The sequence below is a fragment of the Lathamus discolor genome, chromosome 21, assembly GCF_037157495.1.
Source record: "Lathamus discolor isolate bLatDis1 chromosome 21, bLatDis1.hap1, whole genome shotgun sequence".
NCBI lineage: Eukaryota > Metazoa > Chordata > Aves > Psittaciformes > Psittacidae > Lathamus > Lathamus discolor.
The window spans coordinates 4310580-4329690 of record NC_088904.1 but is presented as its reverse complement, the minus strand read 5'-3'; the positions used below and the strand labels follow the sequence as shown (position 1 = coordinate 4329690).

Genomic DNA, 19111 nt, shown 5'->3' with positions numbered 1-19111 from the left:
TGCTGCAAGTTTACGGAATCTGCCAAAAATGAGACTTCTGCTCTACTTGGACAAGGACGTTTTGGCCTCCGCTGTACCCGTGGTCAAGGCTTAACCTGAATCCCCATCCCTCGGCCTGGGCACTGCGGGGATCGCGCCCATCCAACCACCAAGAATGGAAGCGGTGCTGGAGATCCTCACCCACCGCCCCCAACCCCTTCCCCACAGCGATGCTCCGTCAGGATGAAGCCCGCCATTCGCAGTGAGCATCCTTCCTGGAATAGGCTCCCCGGGGAGATGGATCCACACGGAGCGGCCGTCCGCTGGCTCGGATGCTTCACAGCTTGCAATGGGACTTCCCATGGTGCAGGGCCTTGAGAGCATCATCTGCACGAGCAGCAGGCAGCCGGGTTATGGAGGGCTATGGAGTAGCAGCTTTAACACGAAGTTGTTCCATGGGGTGAGCCTCTTTCTGTTCGAAGGGGGATGCAGCTCGCCCCTCGATGGGCTGGAACAACCCTTCCTCTCCATCCACAGGTGCCCTCAGGCCAAGGCCTTCAGGAGCATCCTTCTCCTTCGGGATGGTGGTGCTGAGCCCAGGAGCAAAGCACAGGGAAGCAGCAGAGCCAAAGCCACGGCTCTAAGCAGGGCCTCGGGAGCAGCCCTCGGGAGGGACCCTGCTGAGCTCTAAATCCTTCCAGCAAGGAGCAGGTTGGGAAACAGATGATGGGAATCCAAGCCAACCCAGGGGACATCCAAGGAAAGCCTCGGGAGATGCTGCAAGCGAAGGACAACCCCAAAAGCTCCTTAAAACTGCAGGAGTTTAAGAGTCTGGATGCTCGAGTGAGCACCGACAGAAGGGATGGATTTCTCTGTGATCCCGGCCTGCGGCACAGGGAAGTGGCGAACATCAGGGTATAGAGAACCATGGAATCACACAGAATCACAGCTCCTCCAGCTCCAACCCCTGCCATGGGGACCCCTTCCACTGGAGCAGCTTGCTCCAAGCCCCTGTGTCCAGCCTGGCCTTGAGCACTGCCAGGGATGGGGCAGCCACAGCTTCTCTGGGCACCCTGTGCCAGCGCCTCAGCACCCTCCCAGGGAAGAGCTTCTGCCTAAGAGCTCAGCTCAGTCTCCCCTCGGGCAGGTTCAAGCCATTCTCCTTGGCCTGGCCCTACAGGCCCTTGTCCCAAGCCCTCTCCAGGTTCCCTGCAGCCCCTTTAGGCACTGGAGCTGCTCTCAGGTCTCCCCTTCAGGAGCCTTCTCTTGTCCAGGCTGCCCCAGCCCAGCTCTCTCAGCCTGGCTCCAGGGCAGAGCTGCTCCAGCCCTCGCAGCATCTCCATGGCCTCCTCCGGCCTCGCTCCTTCAGCTCCTTCATGTCCCTCTTGTGCTGCTGCCCCAGAGCTGGATCAGGGCTGCAGGGGGGCACCATCCCCTCCCTGACCGGCAGCAGGGGAAGAGAAGCTGCTGAGGTTGAAAGGAACCCGAGCACGAGGAAAGCCTCGGCCCCAGCATCACCCCTGGCCCGGGGAGCTCGCAGGGCGAGAGGCAGCGAACCCGGGACCTGCCTGCACCGGGGGCTGCCGCAGCAGGCAGGAAATTCCAGCCATTCCCCTGCAGCAGCTCCATGGCTCCGCTGGAAGCTCTGGGGAGCCCTTGGGCAGCAGCCGGGGGAAGGGGGGGGCTCGGGGTCAGCTTTGATTCGCACACGGGTATGGAGGGAGGAGGAGCAGGGGAGGGAGAGGAGAGGGGGCACAGAGCAGGGTGGTACAAGGAGGAGTGAAGCTCTACGAGTGCACCAAAGGGATCTCCTCCCTGGCGCTCTCTGGATGCGCAGCCAAGCGGGATGCTCTGGGATGAGCTTCCCTGTCAGCGTTCAGTGTTCTCCCTCTGGATTGCTGTGGGTGCACAACGACCTCACGGCTCATCCCGCATCCCTTTGGAAACCCTGCGGGAAAAGCTGATGGCCCTCTAAAGGGAACGCAGCTCAGGGGGATCGCGTCGGGGGTTGGCTCACGCGGAGCCCGTGTCCGCTCCTCTGAGGGAGACCTCGAGCCCCCTTGGTTCCCATTGCACGCTGCCTGCCAGTGAGGCTAAGAAAAGCTCCATCTCTGAAGGCAAAGCTGGAAAACCCAGCAAGATCCCGATGGCAGCTCAGGGAAAACCATTCCCAGAGCTGGGACATCAAAGAAAGGCATTGGAAAAGCAGAGATGCAGAAGGAGCAGCAAAGCTTTCCTCTCTGCTCCCCCCTCCAGCCACAAACCACCATTAACACTGGAGCAGGGGCATGCTCAGCCCTGGCACCACAGCTTTTGGACCAGGAGCACTGTGTGACCCCCCCCGCCCCGGTCCTGTTCCACCTCGGCACGCTCCGAACTTCACCAGGGTCAGGCTTTAAATCTCAGTCTTGGAATCACAGAATCATGGAATGGTTTGGGTTGGAAAGGACCTTAAGATCATCCAGTTCCAACCCCCCTGCCATGGGCAGGGACACCTCACACTAAACCATCCCACCCAAGGCTCTGTCCAACCTGGCCTTGAACACTGCCAGGGATGGAGCATTCACAGCTTCCCTGGGCAACCCATTCCAGTGCCTCAGCACCCTCACAGTAAAGAATTTCCTCGTTAGATCCAATCTAAACTTCCCCTGTTTCAGTTTGAACCCGTTACCCCTTGTCCTGTCACTACAGTCCCTGAAGAAGAGTCCCTCCCCGGCATCCCTATAGCCCCCCTTCAGGTACTGGAAGGCTGCTATGGGGTCTCCACGCAGCCTTCTCTTATCTTACCAAAGCCCTGCCTCGCGTTAGTAAATAGAGCATCAAACCCCTGAATCACCATCTCTGGAGCCGTCACCACTCACATCGCAGGACCTGATGCTGTGACGCTCCCCGTCCTCCCCTCCCTGCAGCATCCGAGCCGAGGAGCACCAGGACCACGCGAAGCCGCCGGGATGCAGCCGAAGCTGTTCCAGTGTCGCAGCTCGGGGCTGTCCCGCTCCATCGCTGCGGGGTGAAGCCGAGCACAATCCGGCTGTAGGGCAGCACCATCTGGCGGCCCCGGCCCTCCCACAACCCCAGTTTGCTCCCAGTCAGGACCAGTGGCGACGGGAGCAGCCCCGATGGCAGCCAAGGCAGGACTCGTGCCCGCCGGGAGCCGGAGCCGGGCTGCATCGCATCCCCACAGGAGCGGGCGCTGGAGCAGCGCAGCGCGGCGAGAAGATGCTCTTGGGGGAGATGGGGAGAGCTCGGGGTTAACAACCTGCTCCCAAGGGAAGCAGCACCCAGTGGCTTCCAGACCCCTTCCCCCAATCCCCAAAGGAGCTCAGCCTGCAGGAAAAGGAATTGGGTTGGAAAGCGCCTCACGGCGGGTTCCGAGGGCCTTGGGAAGGCTGGGAGGGAGCTGCATGAAGCAGGTCAAAGCCAGCTTCAGAATCACAGCGGCTGCTGCTGCTGCATCCCACAGCGCTGCCCTGCTCCAGCCTCCATCCATGGGGAGCAGAAGTGTTGCCGCTGCCGTTGAAGCCCATGCGAGAGCAGTAATGGGGGGCGGAAGCAGAAATACTCCATCAATTGACTGGAAGGATTGAGGGTTCATTGGGCAATGCAGACAGTGGGTGACCCCCTTCTGAGACTCAAGAGAGGCCAAGCGGAGGAGCTGCCACCTCCAGCTCTTCATACGGCCCATGGGACATATCCCTTTCCCCCCACATCTACATCACCTGTTTAAAGGGATGCCATGGCAGGGGTAAACCCAGAGTTAGACTTAATTCCAGTTTAGGATGCAGACGGAACTCTGCTCCCCAGAGGCCTGTGGCTCCAAACTGCGCTCTCTGAGACCCAGGAAAGCTTCCATTGAGCTTTTCCTTGTGGATTAAGCCAAGAAAAGGTGGGAACTGGTGGGTTTGGTGCTGGGAAATGCCTGGGCCGAGAGGGTGTTTGTTAATCAGATCCTTTCCCTGCTGCCTCCTGCCATGAGCCAGCTGGGAGCCAAAGGGCAAGCGCCACAGTCCCACTGTTGGGCTGGGTTTGCTCCCCAGAGCTTTCAGGATTACAGGCTCTTGAGGAAGCACTTGGAAGAGGCTTCATCAAGGCAAGGGAAGGACACGCTCCCTGGGCCGCAGCACCAGCCATGGCAAGGGAATCCTGCAGGGATACTGCAGCGCAGCACTCCTTAGGAGGGGCTGTTGCTCTGTTTGGCTCCGTAATCTAAGCCGAACCACTCTGGTACCTCGCAGTAGAAAGAACGCACAGAACAGATGGAGGAAACACACGCACGCGATGGATGATGGCAAGGTGAAACTTCCACATACTCCTGGGAACAGTGACACAAAGAGCCAAGATACACAGCCAAAAAAGGAGCCCAGAGAGTGTCTGTTCTGACAGCGTGGGATGGGGTCCAAGGGCTCACCTCCAACAGCAGCAGGGACTTCAGGGATGCTACAAACCCCAACCTGGTCAGGCTGCGAGCACCACGGAGGCACGAGCAGCCCGCAAAAGGCATCTGGAAGCGCTTGTCACAGAGCACCAGGAGTCAGAGTTGAACTCTTTTTATTTCCTTTGAACCACGGGTTTCAGTCTTCAGTTACAAAGTCCAGTCCGGCCATAGCAAGCTGCGAGTATGCGAAGGCTTCTTTAGTCCACAGCCCTTTGCCACAGGAGAGAGTTTGGGTTTTACAAGGCACTGCAAGAACACACTGAGAGAAACAGAAGCCCCACCAGGTTCCAAATGAGTCCTGATGAGCAAGAGGGAGATCGGCCCTACCTGAGGTACCAGACAGACAACTGGGCCTGATGAACAGAGGGCCCCAGCGGTTGGGTGATGCCGTGATGTGCACAACCCAGCCCGAGCGCAGCACCGAGCCCTAACGAAGAGACAGAACAACCTGCACGGATGTGGCCAACCCAACCCGGAGTGAGAACCAAGCAGCAAAGAGTTTGTTTGCTCCTCGGTCAGGTCTGAGAGTGCGTCAGGAAAGCCCAGTTCAGCGCAGCTGCTGAAGAGCATCCTTGGATGAAGGGGGTACCGGTTTCTCCCAGTCTTGCCATCCACCTTGGGTGGATGTGTCCCCATCATCACCACTCCGCTCGCCAAAAGCAAGCCCAGCACAGGACAAGGCACTCCCTGTTTCATCAAAGTAAACACTTGTGAGTTAAGAAGCTGGTGCAATAGAAAACCTGACCGTGCACTGACGCAGCACAGTTTTATCCAAGGGCAGTGTATAGGTTCATTTCCTAGCTTTAATTCCTATCTACGGGAGGCATTCTCTTCTCTACTTGGTCTTCCAAGAGACTGAGCAGAAGCGGATCACAGGTTTCAATGACTACGATGAAGAAGGAACGAGATCCTCAGCTGGGGAGGTTAGGCAGAACATCACTTCCAGCACGTCAGACACCCATCAGGCAGGAAGCCAAGGTGTGTCTGACGAAAAAGTGCACTTTACACTGCAAAACACGAGAGTTTCTGGTGCAAACCCGCCCAGGCCTATGTCAGGACGTGTACTTAGGGACTAGGGCTACTTTATCCAAGCCAACAGATGGGAAGTTTGAAAGAAACCTGAAAATCACAATTAAACCCCCCAAACACCACGAGGGTCATCCCTGTGTGGGATCACACTGGTTTCAGCTGGCAAACACCACCGCTCGCTCTTCCAGCAGCTCCGTGCCCCAGCATACGATGGGTGGTCAGAGTTAGAAACACCCTAGCAGTTAAAAGAGATGCACAAGTCCCAGGTTAAACCATGAAATAATCAACTCCTTTTCATGGTTTTCCTGGTTTGAAGAAGCTCCTCCGAGCACAGCTCCTTTTCTACACTCCATAGGAAAGCCCACACATGAGGTCAATGCCTCCCACACTCCATCAAATGAAGATTGAGTATCATTAGAAACTTCAGTGGACTATAACTTCTTTAGTCTTTTTCTTACCAAAAAGAACATCACCGAGAGCCCATTTGTGGGTCTGCAGGCCTGGAAGCTCCTGGGATTTTATTCCAGGCATGGAACTGTGTGCCAATAGCCTGGAATACTCCCCTTTGCCAGGTGACTGAGGCACTCAAAGGTTAAGTATTGCCTGCACAACCAGCACAACAGCGCGGTTCGAATGCTACATCCAAGTGTGACAGCCTAGGAAGGTAAATACTGTTTCCTACCTGACTTAGCACAGCACACATGGTACAAACCCGGTCGGGATCAAGTGGACCCATAAGAGCAGAGCCCTGGTTCAGTGAGGCTGGTTTCCTGCCGGCAGCATCAGCACATGCTTTACAGTGCCCCTGCATGCAAACATCACCTGAGCTCCTGCCAGGAAGCACTGACCTCAAATTGCCTCCAGATGCCTTTGAGTTCCCCTCCTCTGGGGGTGAAAGCAGAGCAACCTGTAAGTTCTCTCGGTCTGAAGCACTGGAACACCCTCAGTCAGGCCCCTCTTGGAAGGGCTCCTGAAGCTCAGCAGCTCTTGGCCCCAGTCTCATGTCACAACCACACGCAACCCCTCTAACCATCGTCCTGACCTTTGCGTCCTTTCTCACTACCGTTCAGGAGGAAGCAAGCAGCTTGGGGGATGCTCCAGATACATGTGAAGCGCCCCATGAATCTCCCAGATTTGGCATCCTTTCCAAAAGCTGCCCCAAAGCAAACAGCTTCTGTAAAATGGGGCTTTACCTTCACCTGTCCCACTGAATACCTCAAGTTGGAAGGGATCCGTATGGATCAAGTGCCCCATAAGTCTTGAAGGTAAAGAAACCTCCACGCTCACCGTTTCTCTTTGCTGGGGTAGATTATCCAAAGGGAATCTCGCCCAACCATCGGTCACCAAATGACGATGGAGTTTACGAGTATCTGGACTTCCTCAAACCCCTCCACAGCGTTTAATACCTGCAACAATCACATTGGCATCACCAAACTCCATCAACACGTCCACCAGCTCCTACTCCGAGCTGTTGGCGCGTACATCAAATGACAGCAGACCCGATACAGCGGAACCTCCCTAATTCTCTCTTGCACACAAATCTTCTCCGTTACCCCAGAGACAACTTTGCACTCCCAGGATCCTAAAGCATCGCCAGCTTTTAGGGTTTGCAAGTCGCAGGCACCATAATGAACAGCAAACCTGAGCTCCCTACACCTCCTCCCCAGCACACAGTGTTCTGTGCTCGGCAACAGGTCCCCCAGTCAGTGCAAATGCGCAAGGTCTATGGATGGATGATCTGGAAGAAGAAGCAGATAAAGAAGAATTACCCCAAACATCAGCTTTTGGAAGCTCTGCAGCAGTTTGATGTCCTATTCCCGAAGCAAATACGCACCTATGGGGAAGGCAATCTGAATCCATGAATTTAACACAATAAAAAGGCAAAAAAAAAAAAACCCCAACCCCACCCCAAAAGCATTTAATTTAGGTCAGGTTAAATAAAATCAGTTTCATGCCATTTGTAAGAGTTTCACTACACAATTGCTCTAGCACCCACACTCCCTTTACAAATGCCATCTCTGAGGACTAATGCTCAAACAAACAAGCCCAAAAGAGTATAGAATAAGTTACTTTTCCTATGAAACTGCCCCCATGGAAGTATCACTCAGACCAGCTCCTGAGGAGACACAGCTCCAAGGGCTGCTCCAAGCAAAGCATGGCCCAGAAGGAGATGGCTTTAACAGCGACACGTGGGTCAAGCACTGCAGCCCTCAGACAAACAGCAATCACAGGCACTGGCTCAAGAGTTACCCTTGAGGAGCAGGGAGCACCCAACAAGGAATGTCTGTAGGTGCGGGACTGGACCCAGCTCCATAGGGTGAACAGACCAGTGTGGAAAGCCGGTCTCCCCACGCAGCCGCTGCTATCTACCTTCCCCATGGATGAACCTGGAACTCCTCCTCCTCAGTCACATCCAGATGGGAATCTCCAAGGCTCCGAGGAAGCACAAACGTTTAAAAGACACGGACAGACAAGGCACATCTCACCTCGAGACTTCCATCACCAGCAGAGTGACCTGCTCCAACCCCTTCCGCTCCAGGTGAGGGCTGCCTGGATGCCAGACCTTCCCAATGGGAATCAGCCCTTCCTGCGGCCGCTTTGATTCCTTAGTTTTCCTCTTCTCCCCTCACTCAACTGTTCTTTTCCGCTCCCATTTCATTCCCAGCTACATCACAGGTAAATTAAACAGCATGCCTAAAAACCCCTTCAACCAGTTGCTGAACTCAGCACACCACCCGAATTCCTCCTCTTCCAAGCACTCAGCAGCTAAGATACCCCGATGCCGAAGCTTCCTACCACAGAAAGGGACAAACCTACAAGAGAAAAGGAGCTCAACTATTGGCAAAAGCCATGTCAAAGCCACCCATATCTCAACAAAACGTTAAATAGAATAAATGACTGACCAGAAAGCCTGCCTGCCCGCTGACAACCCCACACGTGCTACCTCGCATCTGAGTACAAAAGAGAATCTTGACTTTGAAAGCAAACCCTTTTGCTCAGAAAAGCCCATATGGTAAATCCAATGGGAATTTCCTTGGAAAAAACCCAGAAGTTTATCCCAACATCTTCACAACAGCCAAGTTATTCCAACTGCAGAAGCCTTGGTCCCCTCTGCAGGGCGGCAAGAAGTGGTATCTATTCCCTTTGTCACTAGACTTCTCCTGGTAAACAGCAAGTTAATGGCAGCTCTCACTGAGAGATACTAGAGCAGGATCATTCCTAATTAGAAAATGAAGATAACGGCATTCCAAATGTTGGGGGGTGCATATATATATGTGTATATATATATATATTTGTAAAAGTATTAGGATCAAATCACAGACCTCTTCATTTAAATGGCCCTTCAGTGGGACCAACTGGTCATCAACCACCAATGCCTGTTCCCCCTGCACCATCATCCATCCTTCACTGGAGCCGTGTAATCTGGCATCAACCAGCCCTGCTTAGAACCTGCGTGTACGCTTCCCCCAGTGAATTCCTGGGAAAGTTCATGCAAGCAGCAGCAATCTGTACCCTCCCATTGGGAGGGAAGCATTAAGAACCAGCCTGGAAAACTCATCCAAAGCAGAATTCCTCGTTTTCAACCAACTGCCTCTGGTTTACAGACAGCAGGCTTAAGATTTTAGCTGGGATTTGGCAGAATGTCTTCCAATCAGCACGTTTGCATATTCATGCCCCTAACAAATGAAGGTGACGACGCTGAATTGAAGTTAAACATTACTCTTCTAACCTTTCAAAGGAGGAAAATGTGTAACTAAGGAAGTTATCAATTACTCAACCTTCGCCTTCAAAAGAACAGCTAGCACCAAGTGGAGGGTGAAGGTCTCCAGTGGAGAAAGTGGCCTTTAGCAAAGCTATTTCACTGCTACTGGTTTGTTTCCTACACAGACGACACAAGGTGTTTTGCACAGGAGGTATATGCTGACTTGAGTAAGGAAGGGAATGAACTGAGGAATGACATTGAGAAGGGAATAAAAAAGACACCTGGAAGTATTTGGCCAAGTCAGGCTCATCCTTGTGTACAAGAAACAAAGACAAAGCCAACTCCTGCTCCGCCACAGAAGGAACCCAAAGCACGTCCCTTCCATCTGCAGCTACCGGTTAACCAGTACGTGACAGAGGACCCTGTGAGTATTTGGACAACGTGGGGTAAGAAGTCAGTGCCTGAAGGATTTTTCCATCTCAGCAATTCCCAAGATTCCTCGTCTCTACCAAGCGCTGTTGTCCAACAGACAATCCCACACCATTCCAGCTCTTTATATCATAACCTAGCATTTGAGCCAAAGAAGGCGGGGGGAGACCCCAACACGAAATGAAAGCAAGCCTTTCAACTTAAAAACTAGTCAGTAGAAGACTGAGTTATCAATTCCCTGCACCTGAACACCAAGTCCAGACGAGAACCCTTCCATCTGCACTGGGTTACACTGGTCAGTAGCTGTCACTCAGCTGCCAGAAGCTCTGCATGAAGCACAGCACACACACTTCAGTCGCTTCGCAAATGAAGAGTTGCAGGTGTTACCAGGAAGCGATTCTGACTCCTTTGTTGCCTAGGCTGAAATGCACACATTTGACAAAGAAAAAAAGAAAGAAAAGGTCCATTTCTAGGAGTGGAATTTTCCTTTTTGAAGTCTCCAATTCTTGGGTCTGCACGCTTCAGGCCAGTTCCCCAGTTACTTCAGTAGCAGGGAAGGTTTTGGAAGTGCAATACTAGGATAACTTCTGCCCACTTTCAGTGTTCATGCTGACAATTGATTTTGTCTTCAGAATGCTCCAAAACATCCAGCATTTCTTCTATGATAGCCTGTAGTGCCCGACCCAGCTGTTCTGCAGTATAGGGCTTTCCCAGCGGAGGCACGTGAACAAAAGCCGACCTCCCGCGACTCTGGTATAAGGATGTGTAGTAAGTGAAGTCACAGAGGTACCTGAAACACAAGGAGAGAGCTTATTGAGCACCAAGTGACAAATCCAGTGAGAAAACTGCAGGACACAATCATGAAATGGTTTGGGTTGAAGGGACCTTAAAGCTCACACAGCTCCAACCCCTGCCACGGGCAGGGACCCCTTCCACTGGAGCAGCTTGCTCCAAGCCCCTGTGTCCAACCTGGCCTTGAGCACTGCCAGGGATGGGGCAGCCACAGCTGCTCTGGGCACCCTGTGCCAGTGCCTCAGCACCCTCACAGGGAAGAGCTTCTGCCTAAGAGCTCATCCCAGTCTCCCCTCGGGCAGGTTCAAGCCATTCCCCTTGGCCTGTCCCTACAGGCCCTTGTCCCAAGCCCCTCTCCAGGTTTCCTGCAGCCCCTTTAGGCACTGGAGCTGCTCTCAGGTCTCCCCTTCAGGAGCCTTCTCTTCTCCAGGCTGCCCCAGCCCAGCTCTCTCAGCCTGGCTCCAGAGCAGAGCTGCTCCAGCCCTCGCAGCATCTCCATGGCCTCCTCTGGCCTCGCTCCTTCAGTTCCACGTCCCTCTTGTGCTGCTGCCCCAGAGCTGGATCAGGACTGCAGAAGGTCTCACAAGAGCAGAAGAGGATGAACTTTACACTCTCTATCACGCTCACTGGCATCCCGTACCTGCCAGCATCCTTTGATATAGTGACCGTGACATCCAGCCCCAGTGCTGAGACTCTCTTGCAAACTGTGTCCATGTCAATAATGGAATCGATGCACTCGGGGCCTCCTTCCACGCAGCACTGAGAGCCTGGGCAGAAGCGGCAGTTGTCCAAGCCTTTGTAACCCACATTGTGGCCGCACTTCTCCAGAGTCACGGTCGTAGCCATCCCCGAAACACCCACATGAACCACCAGCTACAAGAGAAAAGAACCAAGTCAGATCAACCACGACACAGCCGGTGGAAAACCCAGAGCCCGCTATTCCCAGGTAAAGATGGGGTTGTTGCAGGGGATCCTGCATGAATATCATGGTAACGAGTCACTGAGCAATGAACCCATGGGTCCAGTCCAGAACAATTCTCCTTGTTTCACCCCCTCCTGGAACAAACTGGGATTCACTCAGGGCTAAGATGAACGTGGGCACGTTTGACACTGGTGGCACAGCCCAACACGAGCCGCCTCCACAGCCCTTTGCAGCGGCCCCTTCACACCAACTGCTCCCATTAACGGACTGCTCTGTTCCGAGCTTTCAAACCCTACAAATTCACACGTTCTCACGACAAAGGGACAGCAGCCTGAACACGTTAGAAACAGGAGTTCCCATTCTGCTCGTTGCTGTCAGCGGGACGGATCTCACCCATTTCCTGTGTCTTTTCTCCTCCTCCCTCTACTCACTCACTTGTGGACTGTGCTTCTTCCATAACGCAGGAATGAGCCTTTGCACTGTCTGGTATTCAACTGGGACTTCGTAGACGTGCAGATCCACGTCATCTCGCAGTCCCAGCTTCTCCAGCTCCTAAACACACCAGGAAATAAAGCCAAGATGGTCAGACACAAGCTCAGTAGAGGACAGAGACTTCTGGAAGGTTTAATGGTGGAGTGAGCCTGCTGTGAGGGACTACCACCAGCTGCCACCGCGGGCTGTATCACCTCGTAAACAGCACGGTTAAAAACCTCGAGACAACAGGGAAACAACAAAGGCATCTCTGCACCTGCATGAACAGCCTTCACCCACAGGACCGTTTGCTTGGCTCTGATGTGTGTATAACAAAGACATCGACACTGAAGTGACGATTGTTATCAGCAACAGCCACACGTCAAAGAAAGGTCTGGTTCCTCATATTCCCCTACTGAAAGAACTGGGTACCTGTAGGGAGAAGGCGAGCTGGGAGGATTACATTCACTGTCTAATTTGTCCTCTGTCTGATGACCTGGAGAGCAAATTCCCATTTGCTTCCAGGTGAGGAGCTGTCAGGGTTAGGTGAAAGCAGACCCAGGCTGTGACTCTGTGTCTATCGTGCTCCACGGAACACTCCTCTATGAGAGACTGAAGCAACACTGGCACATCCTCCTCACCATATCCCTTACTTTGTTTTGGCAGGATCTGGAATACAAGACAGCCCATTTCCACTGCTGCTTTTACCTATTTACCCAATATATTCAACTTCATCTTGCAACATGAGCTGTTACCATAGTAGTGATTCAAGTAACGCAGTGAATTATTTCTCCCCCTATAACCTTAACTAAAGCCATGGCTCAAAAACATCCCAACTACCCAGGCAATAAACTTGGCCCGTTTCCCTTTGTACCTTTTAAAACACAAAGGGTCAGTTAAATACCTTTAAAACCAGAGGGAAGAGGAAAGACCTTTTTTCCCCCTGTTTGATCCCAACAACCGACTTCCCTCATGCTCCTGGGTACTTCTCCCTTGTTCTTCGTTGGCCCCAGGTTCAGCACACTCCAGCCTCACCACTAAGAGTCTGAGACTTGCTCCCTTGATACATCAGACGTTACCAGTCAAGCCCACAACAGGACTTGATCAGAAATCAACCTTTTGGAGCCATCAAACCCAAACTTCTGAGGACTCAAGGGAAGGATCCAGCCTCTGGCAAAACACAGGTTCTTCAACAAAGCCATCGGCTGAGCTCAACCTGAGGAGCCAGAAACCAAGCTACAAGCTCACCCACAGCACAAGCTCCTCGTCTGGTGCTGTTCTTCTCCTCCTGAACACATTCAACTGGAAACACCAGCTCCCTCATGCCGGGGATAAGGAGCGATTCCTTGTGCTTACATCCAAGGGGCTGCAGGCACAGCAAGGACACAACCTGCTCCTCCCGCAGCCACAACCCCCTGTAGTTGTTCTTACGGATCTCGAGCAGAGAAGGCAGCAAACTATCGAAGGCCTCTTCAATGCAGTCTTGAATGATCAAGTTACCTTTATTGCAGCTTCGGGTTCGGTGAGCAGAGCCAAGAGCAGCTCTTCCATGCAATTCTTAGGCTTTCTTTTCCTGCACACAGAGACGATGCAAACCTCAGGCTAAAGAGTGCACCGCAGCTAAATGCAATGAAGCTCACTCACCTTCCAATCTCCTATTGCCCTAGGTTTACACTGCAGTTAAAGCCGGTTGAAAGGAGAGGACAAGCTGAGGTTTTTGGACCTCCCCGTTACGATCCTACCTCCCCTATCTAAACACAAGCAGTACCTCAATACCCCTTCTGTCTGTAGTTGTCAACACGAGTGGTTTCTTTACTGAGTAAGGAAAACCTTTCCCACTTGTAAGGCCCACAGCCGGTGTAGCGAGATTTAAGCCAACTAAAACAGCAAAGGCAAGAGGAAGACTTCCACGGACCAGCAGATATGAGCAACAACAATGATAAATCACTTGCGCTGGCTCCGAGGGCAAGGCTGATATTAAAGGCTTGCTGTATTGATTAGTGTCTGGCATACACAGACATCCATTACCAGAGATGGATGCTAAGTGATGTTTCATCACATCTCTTTTGCACAGATCTGCCTTCAAAACGTCAGCCGGTTTATGTGGCGCGTTAATAAAGTAAGTAGTTTATAAATGAGAGCATTCAAATACAAGTCAGTCTCTTTAGGAAGATCTCCAGTGTTAATAGGGAGGAATTCATCATCGCTTCCCTAAAGAGCATCAAACAGCTCCTTAAGATGAGCTTCACTGTGGAAACTTTTCCTGGCAGCACAAAGGAGACACCTTGGGCTCAGCCCCACAGTGACAGCTCCAAACCCTCTCCAAACCCCAGCTTTACAAACCCACATCTTCCCTTTAACCAAGCACAGCACTCGCTGCTTCCAGTCCATAATAAAGATGTCCGCTGGCCCCCAGACAACTCATTCCCTTGTATACCTGACAGCCACAGCAACCCGAACGCGTCTGCCCGCTTCCCTGACCCCTCCACAATGGTTGCCTTTGTGAGCCTTTAATATCCTTATCAGGTCTGTCTAGACACCCTGACAGCAATTGTCCTTAGTAATGTCACAGCGCAGCCTGACCTTTCTCCTCCTCCTCCTCCTCCTCAGCCAGCAGCACTTGGGGGGGACGAAGGCAGGAGCCCAATCGCTTCACAGTCCACCTGTGTCTACACCTAAGTTACACCAAGGAGGCCGGAAAACGAACAGAAAAGCTCGTTTCAGTAACTACTTCTTGAAAGGAAGGTCCTCCCCAAGCAAAAACTGCAGCGGAGAAAATTCCTCCAAAGGAAATAGGAAAGCAAGGAAAACGTGGGACAGAAAATCCACATTAATGGGGGAAAACAAAGCAGGAAGATGTTGTTATTCCCACTGAATTTATAGGGAATCTCTCCCTTAGGCGCACAAATCTCCAAACATCTTCCCATTATTACACTGCAAGTGCTGCTACTGGAGGTACCCATGTGTGAAACTCCCTTTGCTTTCAAAAGCAAGCAGCTCTCCTAGAAGCCCGCTGCAGTCGGAGGGAGCAGACACCCCGTGTCCGTGCCAAACAACACCGAAGAGGAGCGGAAAGAAAAGCCGGGACTTGGATTCCTCGGGATGCGGGCTAATAAAAGCTGTAATAAAGCCGAAGGAGCTCAGCCCCGAAGCAAGGGAGGATTTAGCAAGATTGTTTAATTGATTTTTCTTCTATTAAGATGCAGATCACAGCGTCTGGGGCTCCGGCGCGCAGACGCGCCTTTGTGTCCCCTCAGCTCCATGAAGTCCCCCGTCTGAAACCCGCACAATGCCCAACTCGCCTGCGCTCAAAGCCATGCTGTTCCTTTTTGTCTGGGCCTCTCGGGGCTGAGCAGGGTGAGGGAAGGCAAAATCCTCCCCGCTGCTGCCTGAAGGCTGGGGTTTAGTGAGGAGCTCAGGACTCGGGAGGGAGACGGGCTCCAAGGCAGCACAAAGCACAGGCTCTAACTCCACTTTGAGACTCTCCAAACACCCCCAAGCCCCTAAAATGAATGGGAAAGGCACGTGGTCCCTTCAGCTCTCAGCTGAGCAGCCACCAGTGCCTCGAGCTGCCGTGCTGGAGGAGTGACATTAAACATTAGGTGTGTGTTTGCAAGCGCCATCACAGCAGCCACCGCTCTTCCTGCTCCTCAAGCACAACACCCTTTTGTCTATCCCGCCTAGAATACAAGTAGCTGGTTCACACGAGTAAGAACAGACCAAATCCATTTGCCTTGCTGCTCGATTGCAGTACCAGGCCATGTTTCCCCCCCATATACTTGCGTTTTCCCCCCCCCCAAACTTAAATGAAGCAAACACTAACTCGGATACATTCATTCCCAAAAGGCTCTGGGAGGCAAAGGTTTCTTCTTGTACCAGCCACCCCATTAGACATCTGGACATTAGCTGACTGTAATTGATTAGAGTTTGTGATTTAATTTAAAAGCATTCTAAAGAAGATATTAATCTCCGAGCTCTGAAGGGAAGAGAGATGTGCTGGGGAGAAAAATAGATCTAATTCCCTGGACAACTGCACTAAAAGGTACCCTTGAATTCCCAGTAGCTTTGTCATAAACCACATCCAGAAGTGACAAATAAGGAAGAAGGGGGATAATGTGGCAGCACTGGCCCTAGGTAATGCTTTTACAGCAAGTGACCTTAACTCCTTCATTCAGCTGGGCCTCTGGCAGGAGTCTGGCTCCTTCTCCTCGCCTCTGCTGAGGCCATCGCAGCGGTACAGGATGAACGTGCTCCTGCAGATGTGCAGCTACAAGTGGCATAAACTGATGGAGCCTGCCGTGCTGTTCCTCAGCAGAGAGGAGGCTGGATCCAGAGGGACAAACACTGCCTGGTCCCCCTCACCCCATGCCTCCTGCTTTGCCTGCTTGCAGCCCAGCACCAAAAGCAAAAGGAACAGAGGGGAGAAGCCAAGGGCAGGTCAGAGTCCTCAGACCCAGGGTGGACTTGACTCTGCAGTGCACTTGACTCCACAGGCTACCAGGGGGAAGTCTCATTGCAGATGAGGCTTGGCTTAAAGGTTAACCAACTCCCCCATTCCAGCTGAGAGACAAGCACAACAGCTCTCCTGGGCTTGTTTATGCAGGGCTTGGAATTCTCCAGGGCAGAGGAAGAGCCCAGCTCCCTGCCCTGTTTAACAGCTTCCAAACCTCGGGGCTTAGCCTAGGGATCCCTTCCTTGCCTGAGCTACACTAACTCGATCCCATTACATCCTACTAGCTAAGGGATTGCTTTTGGAGTAGTGAATAAGACATCATCCGACCATCTGGAGTGAGCTGCTCGCAGGTAATAAAGTGGGAAGACACGTTCCAAAAGAGCCACAAACGAGAGCTGGAAGGGGGATGTTATCAGCAGGGCTCTCTGGTTTAACTTGCCACCAACACAGGTATGCGGAGGGTTACCTGAACTGCAATCCAACTGGCGTTCACAGCGTGCTCTCCAAACGGACCAAACCCTGCAAGAGAAGGAAAAAGCCACAGTGGTGAAGTCATCCCGACAGGTTTGACTCAAGTGAAAGGTGTGAAGTGGTTCTGTGCTTTCCTGGTATATAGAGCCTGAAAGAAACCCCACTTCTAATGCCCAAGCCTTATTTACCTTCCATCCAAGCACTAAGAGACCTCCACACACGTGGTGGAATTGTACACCTTGTACTGTGAGCTTGCCTCAAAAGAAACTCCTTTTTCCCTAGCAGACACTGGGAAAAGTGGATTTTCCCTTTCCTTGACCAGCTTGGAAGAACTTGTTCCGAACAGAGAAGTTCCCTGATGTCACGGAATTAGAATCCTGATTGGATTTTCTATTCCTGACTGGTTTGGGCCATAGCAGATGCTTCCACAAACGGAGACAAGCCTGGTTCAAAGAGTTATTCTCTGCTCAGGTCTTCACCACAAGCTCTGCCTTAGGTGGAAACGGGCTCTCTGGACGCTCACCTCCAGCAAGCAGGAAAGGCTATGATAACGTTATCAAGGCCATTTCCTCACCACATCTTGATTTCCTAATGAGCAACTCCGAGTTAACCAGTAACCCCCAACATCTCCTCCTGAGCAAGCACACAAAGGTTGGGCAATTCATCTGGGCACAACGTCGATACGCTTTAATCTGAGCTGTCAGAGCTTCCCTGGGAGCCTCATGCCATTAAGAGACATAAATTGTGCCTAACTCCTGAAAGGGTTTGAGAGGGACCACAAATATTATGCGACACATTAATGGAAACGTTCTATTTGCTCTCAACGGCAAGGCTGAGGTTACGCCGCACGCAGGGCTTGCATGGGGTAGGCTCATCCACGCTGACGGGGCTCTTACAATCAAACCCATGTCGATATCTGCCCAAAAGGAACGTGCTGAAGGTTTCCACAACATCCAACCGCTGGTGTTTTCCTGTGAGCAAACCTCCAGTGTCCCCAAAACAAGCTACGACTGCAGCAGACGTGGACAAGTCCAAGCACACTTCTCAGGTGTTTCTGCAAGTCAGTGATGTCCTGACACAAGCAGGACCTGCAAAGGCTCTTTCCTAAAGAAACCAGGAGAGCCTGAACCAAAAGGAATCCAAACACATCCAGTTCTTCCTAACAATCCAGCCACGGGAAGGCTGGAATCCTACAGGTACCCGCACACAGAAGGGAACCCTCTCGCTCCAAAGCAAACCAGCACAAACACCACCGGGGGCTCCTCCGCCTCATCTCCTGCCTGGATCCTCCCGGTATAAGCAACTTTGTGAGCAGCAGGGAACTCCAGCGAGCATGCCCAGGACTTCCTCCACATCCACAGCAGGGCCTTCCAAGGCTCAGGACAGCAGCGGCAGGGATCCCGATGGGATTAGCTCCTTCCCCACTCCTCAACCAGAACCCGAGCACGACCGGCACCGCTGGAGCTGACGGGAACTCACCCGGGCTCGCTCGGAAGAGGAACCCAGTGCGACAGCACCAGGAGACGACCGCACCGGGCAGACCCGAGGAGCAAGCGCTGTGCGGCGTGGAGCGGGGCAAGAGGCCGGAGCAGCACCGCGGGCAGGAGGGCATTCACCGCCGCCTGGTTTCTGTTTAGTCACGGCGAGCGCGGCCGCTCCGCAGCGATCCCAAAGCCGGGATCCGCCACCTGCTCCTTCCCTCTCCGAGCGCTCCCTTGCAAAGCCGCTCGCCTCCAGCGCAACCCGCGATGGCAGCGAGCCCCTCTCGCCCATTCAAACCCCAGCCCTCAATGCTTCCCCCCCCCCGGAGATCCCCATTTGTCACAGCGCTGCCTGCCCCACAAATCAACCCGGCGCCCTTTGTACCCCGGGGAAAGGAGCCTGACAAGCCCCCGCCTGCGCCGCTGGGGCCTCCCGTCCCCTCGCATTCCCCTGCTCATCCTTCCCCCGGGCGCTGGGGGGGGGGAACGGTGAGCGCGGTCCCGGCTTCCCCTCGCCCATGGCTCAGCCGCCCCCCGCATCCCCGCCGCTTCTCCCCACTCCTCAGCCCCCTCCTTCCCCCAGCCACGCACGGCTGGAAACGGGGGGCCCGCAGCCCCCCTCAACGGCCGAGCCCCGGGGCAGCCGCTGCGCGCCCCTCGCTGAACCCAACCGCAGCTCCCCCGCAGCCCCCAGCCCTGCGCTGCTCCCGCTCCGAGCCCCACACAGGGGCAGCGCCCGCACAGCCCCCCCAGGGGCTGCCCCCCTCGCCGGGACCCCCGTGCCCGGCCCCGCTCGCCCCGTACCGGTCACCACCACCGCCCGCCGCGGCTTCTCCATCGCGCTCCGGCCCCGTCCCGCAGCCGCCCCGCACTGAGAGCCCGGCCCCGCCCCGCCACCATCGAGTGCGCTCCGCCCCGCAGCACAGAGCGGCCCTCCCAGCCCCGC

At 53.6% G+C, this 19111-nt stretch overlaps 1 protein-coding gene across 3 annotated transcripts; it reads right to left on the bottom strand.

The window, feature by feature from the left end:
- Nucleotides 1–4510: 4510 nt before the first annotated feature.
- Nucleotides 4511–19069, bottom strand: PGPEP1 (pyroglutamyl-peptidase I). 3 transcript variants are annotated; one of them, XM_065699791.1, is made up of 5 exons: nt 18970–19069; nt 16680–16732; nt 11725–11841; nt 11008–11240; nt 4511–10365 (listed from the first exon to the last, which is right to left on the bottom strand). In XM_065699791.1, the coding sequence occupies exons 1-5, from the start codon at nt 19001–19003 to the stop codon at nt 10173–10175; spliced, it is 630 nt and encodes a 209-aa protein (XP_065555863.1). In that variant the 5' UTR covers nt 19004–19069; the 3' UTR covers nt 4511–10172. The 3 variants fall into 3 exon arrangements, with proteins under 3 accessions (XP_065555863.1, XP_065555862.1, XP_065555865.1); XM_065699790.1 differs by lacking the exon at nt 18970–19069 and adding an exon at nt 18164–18426; XM_065699793.1 differs by lacking the exon at nt 18970–19069 and adding an exon at nt 13261–13333.
- Between the last annotated feature and the right edge of the window lie 42 nt (nt 19070–19111).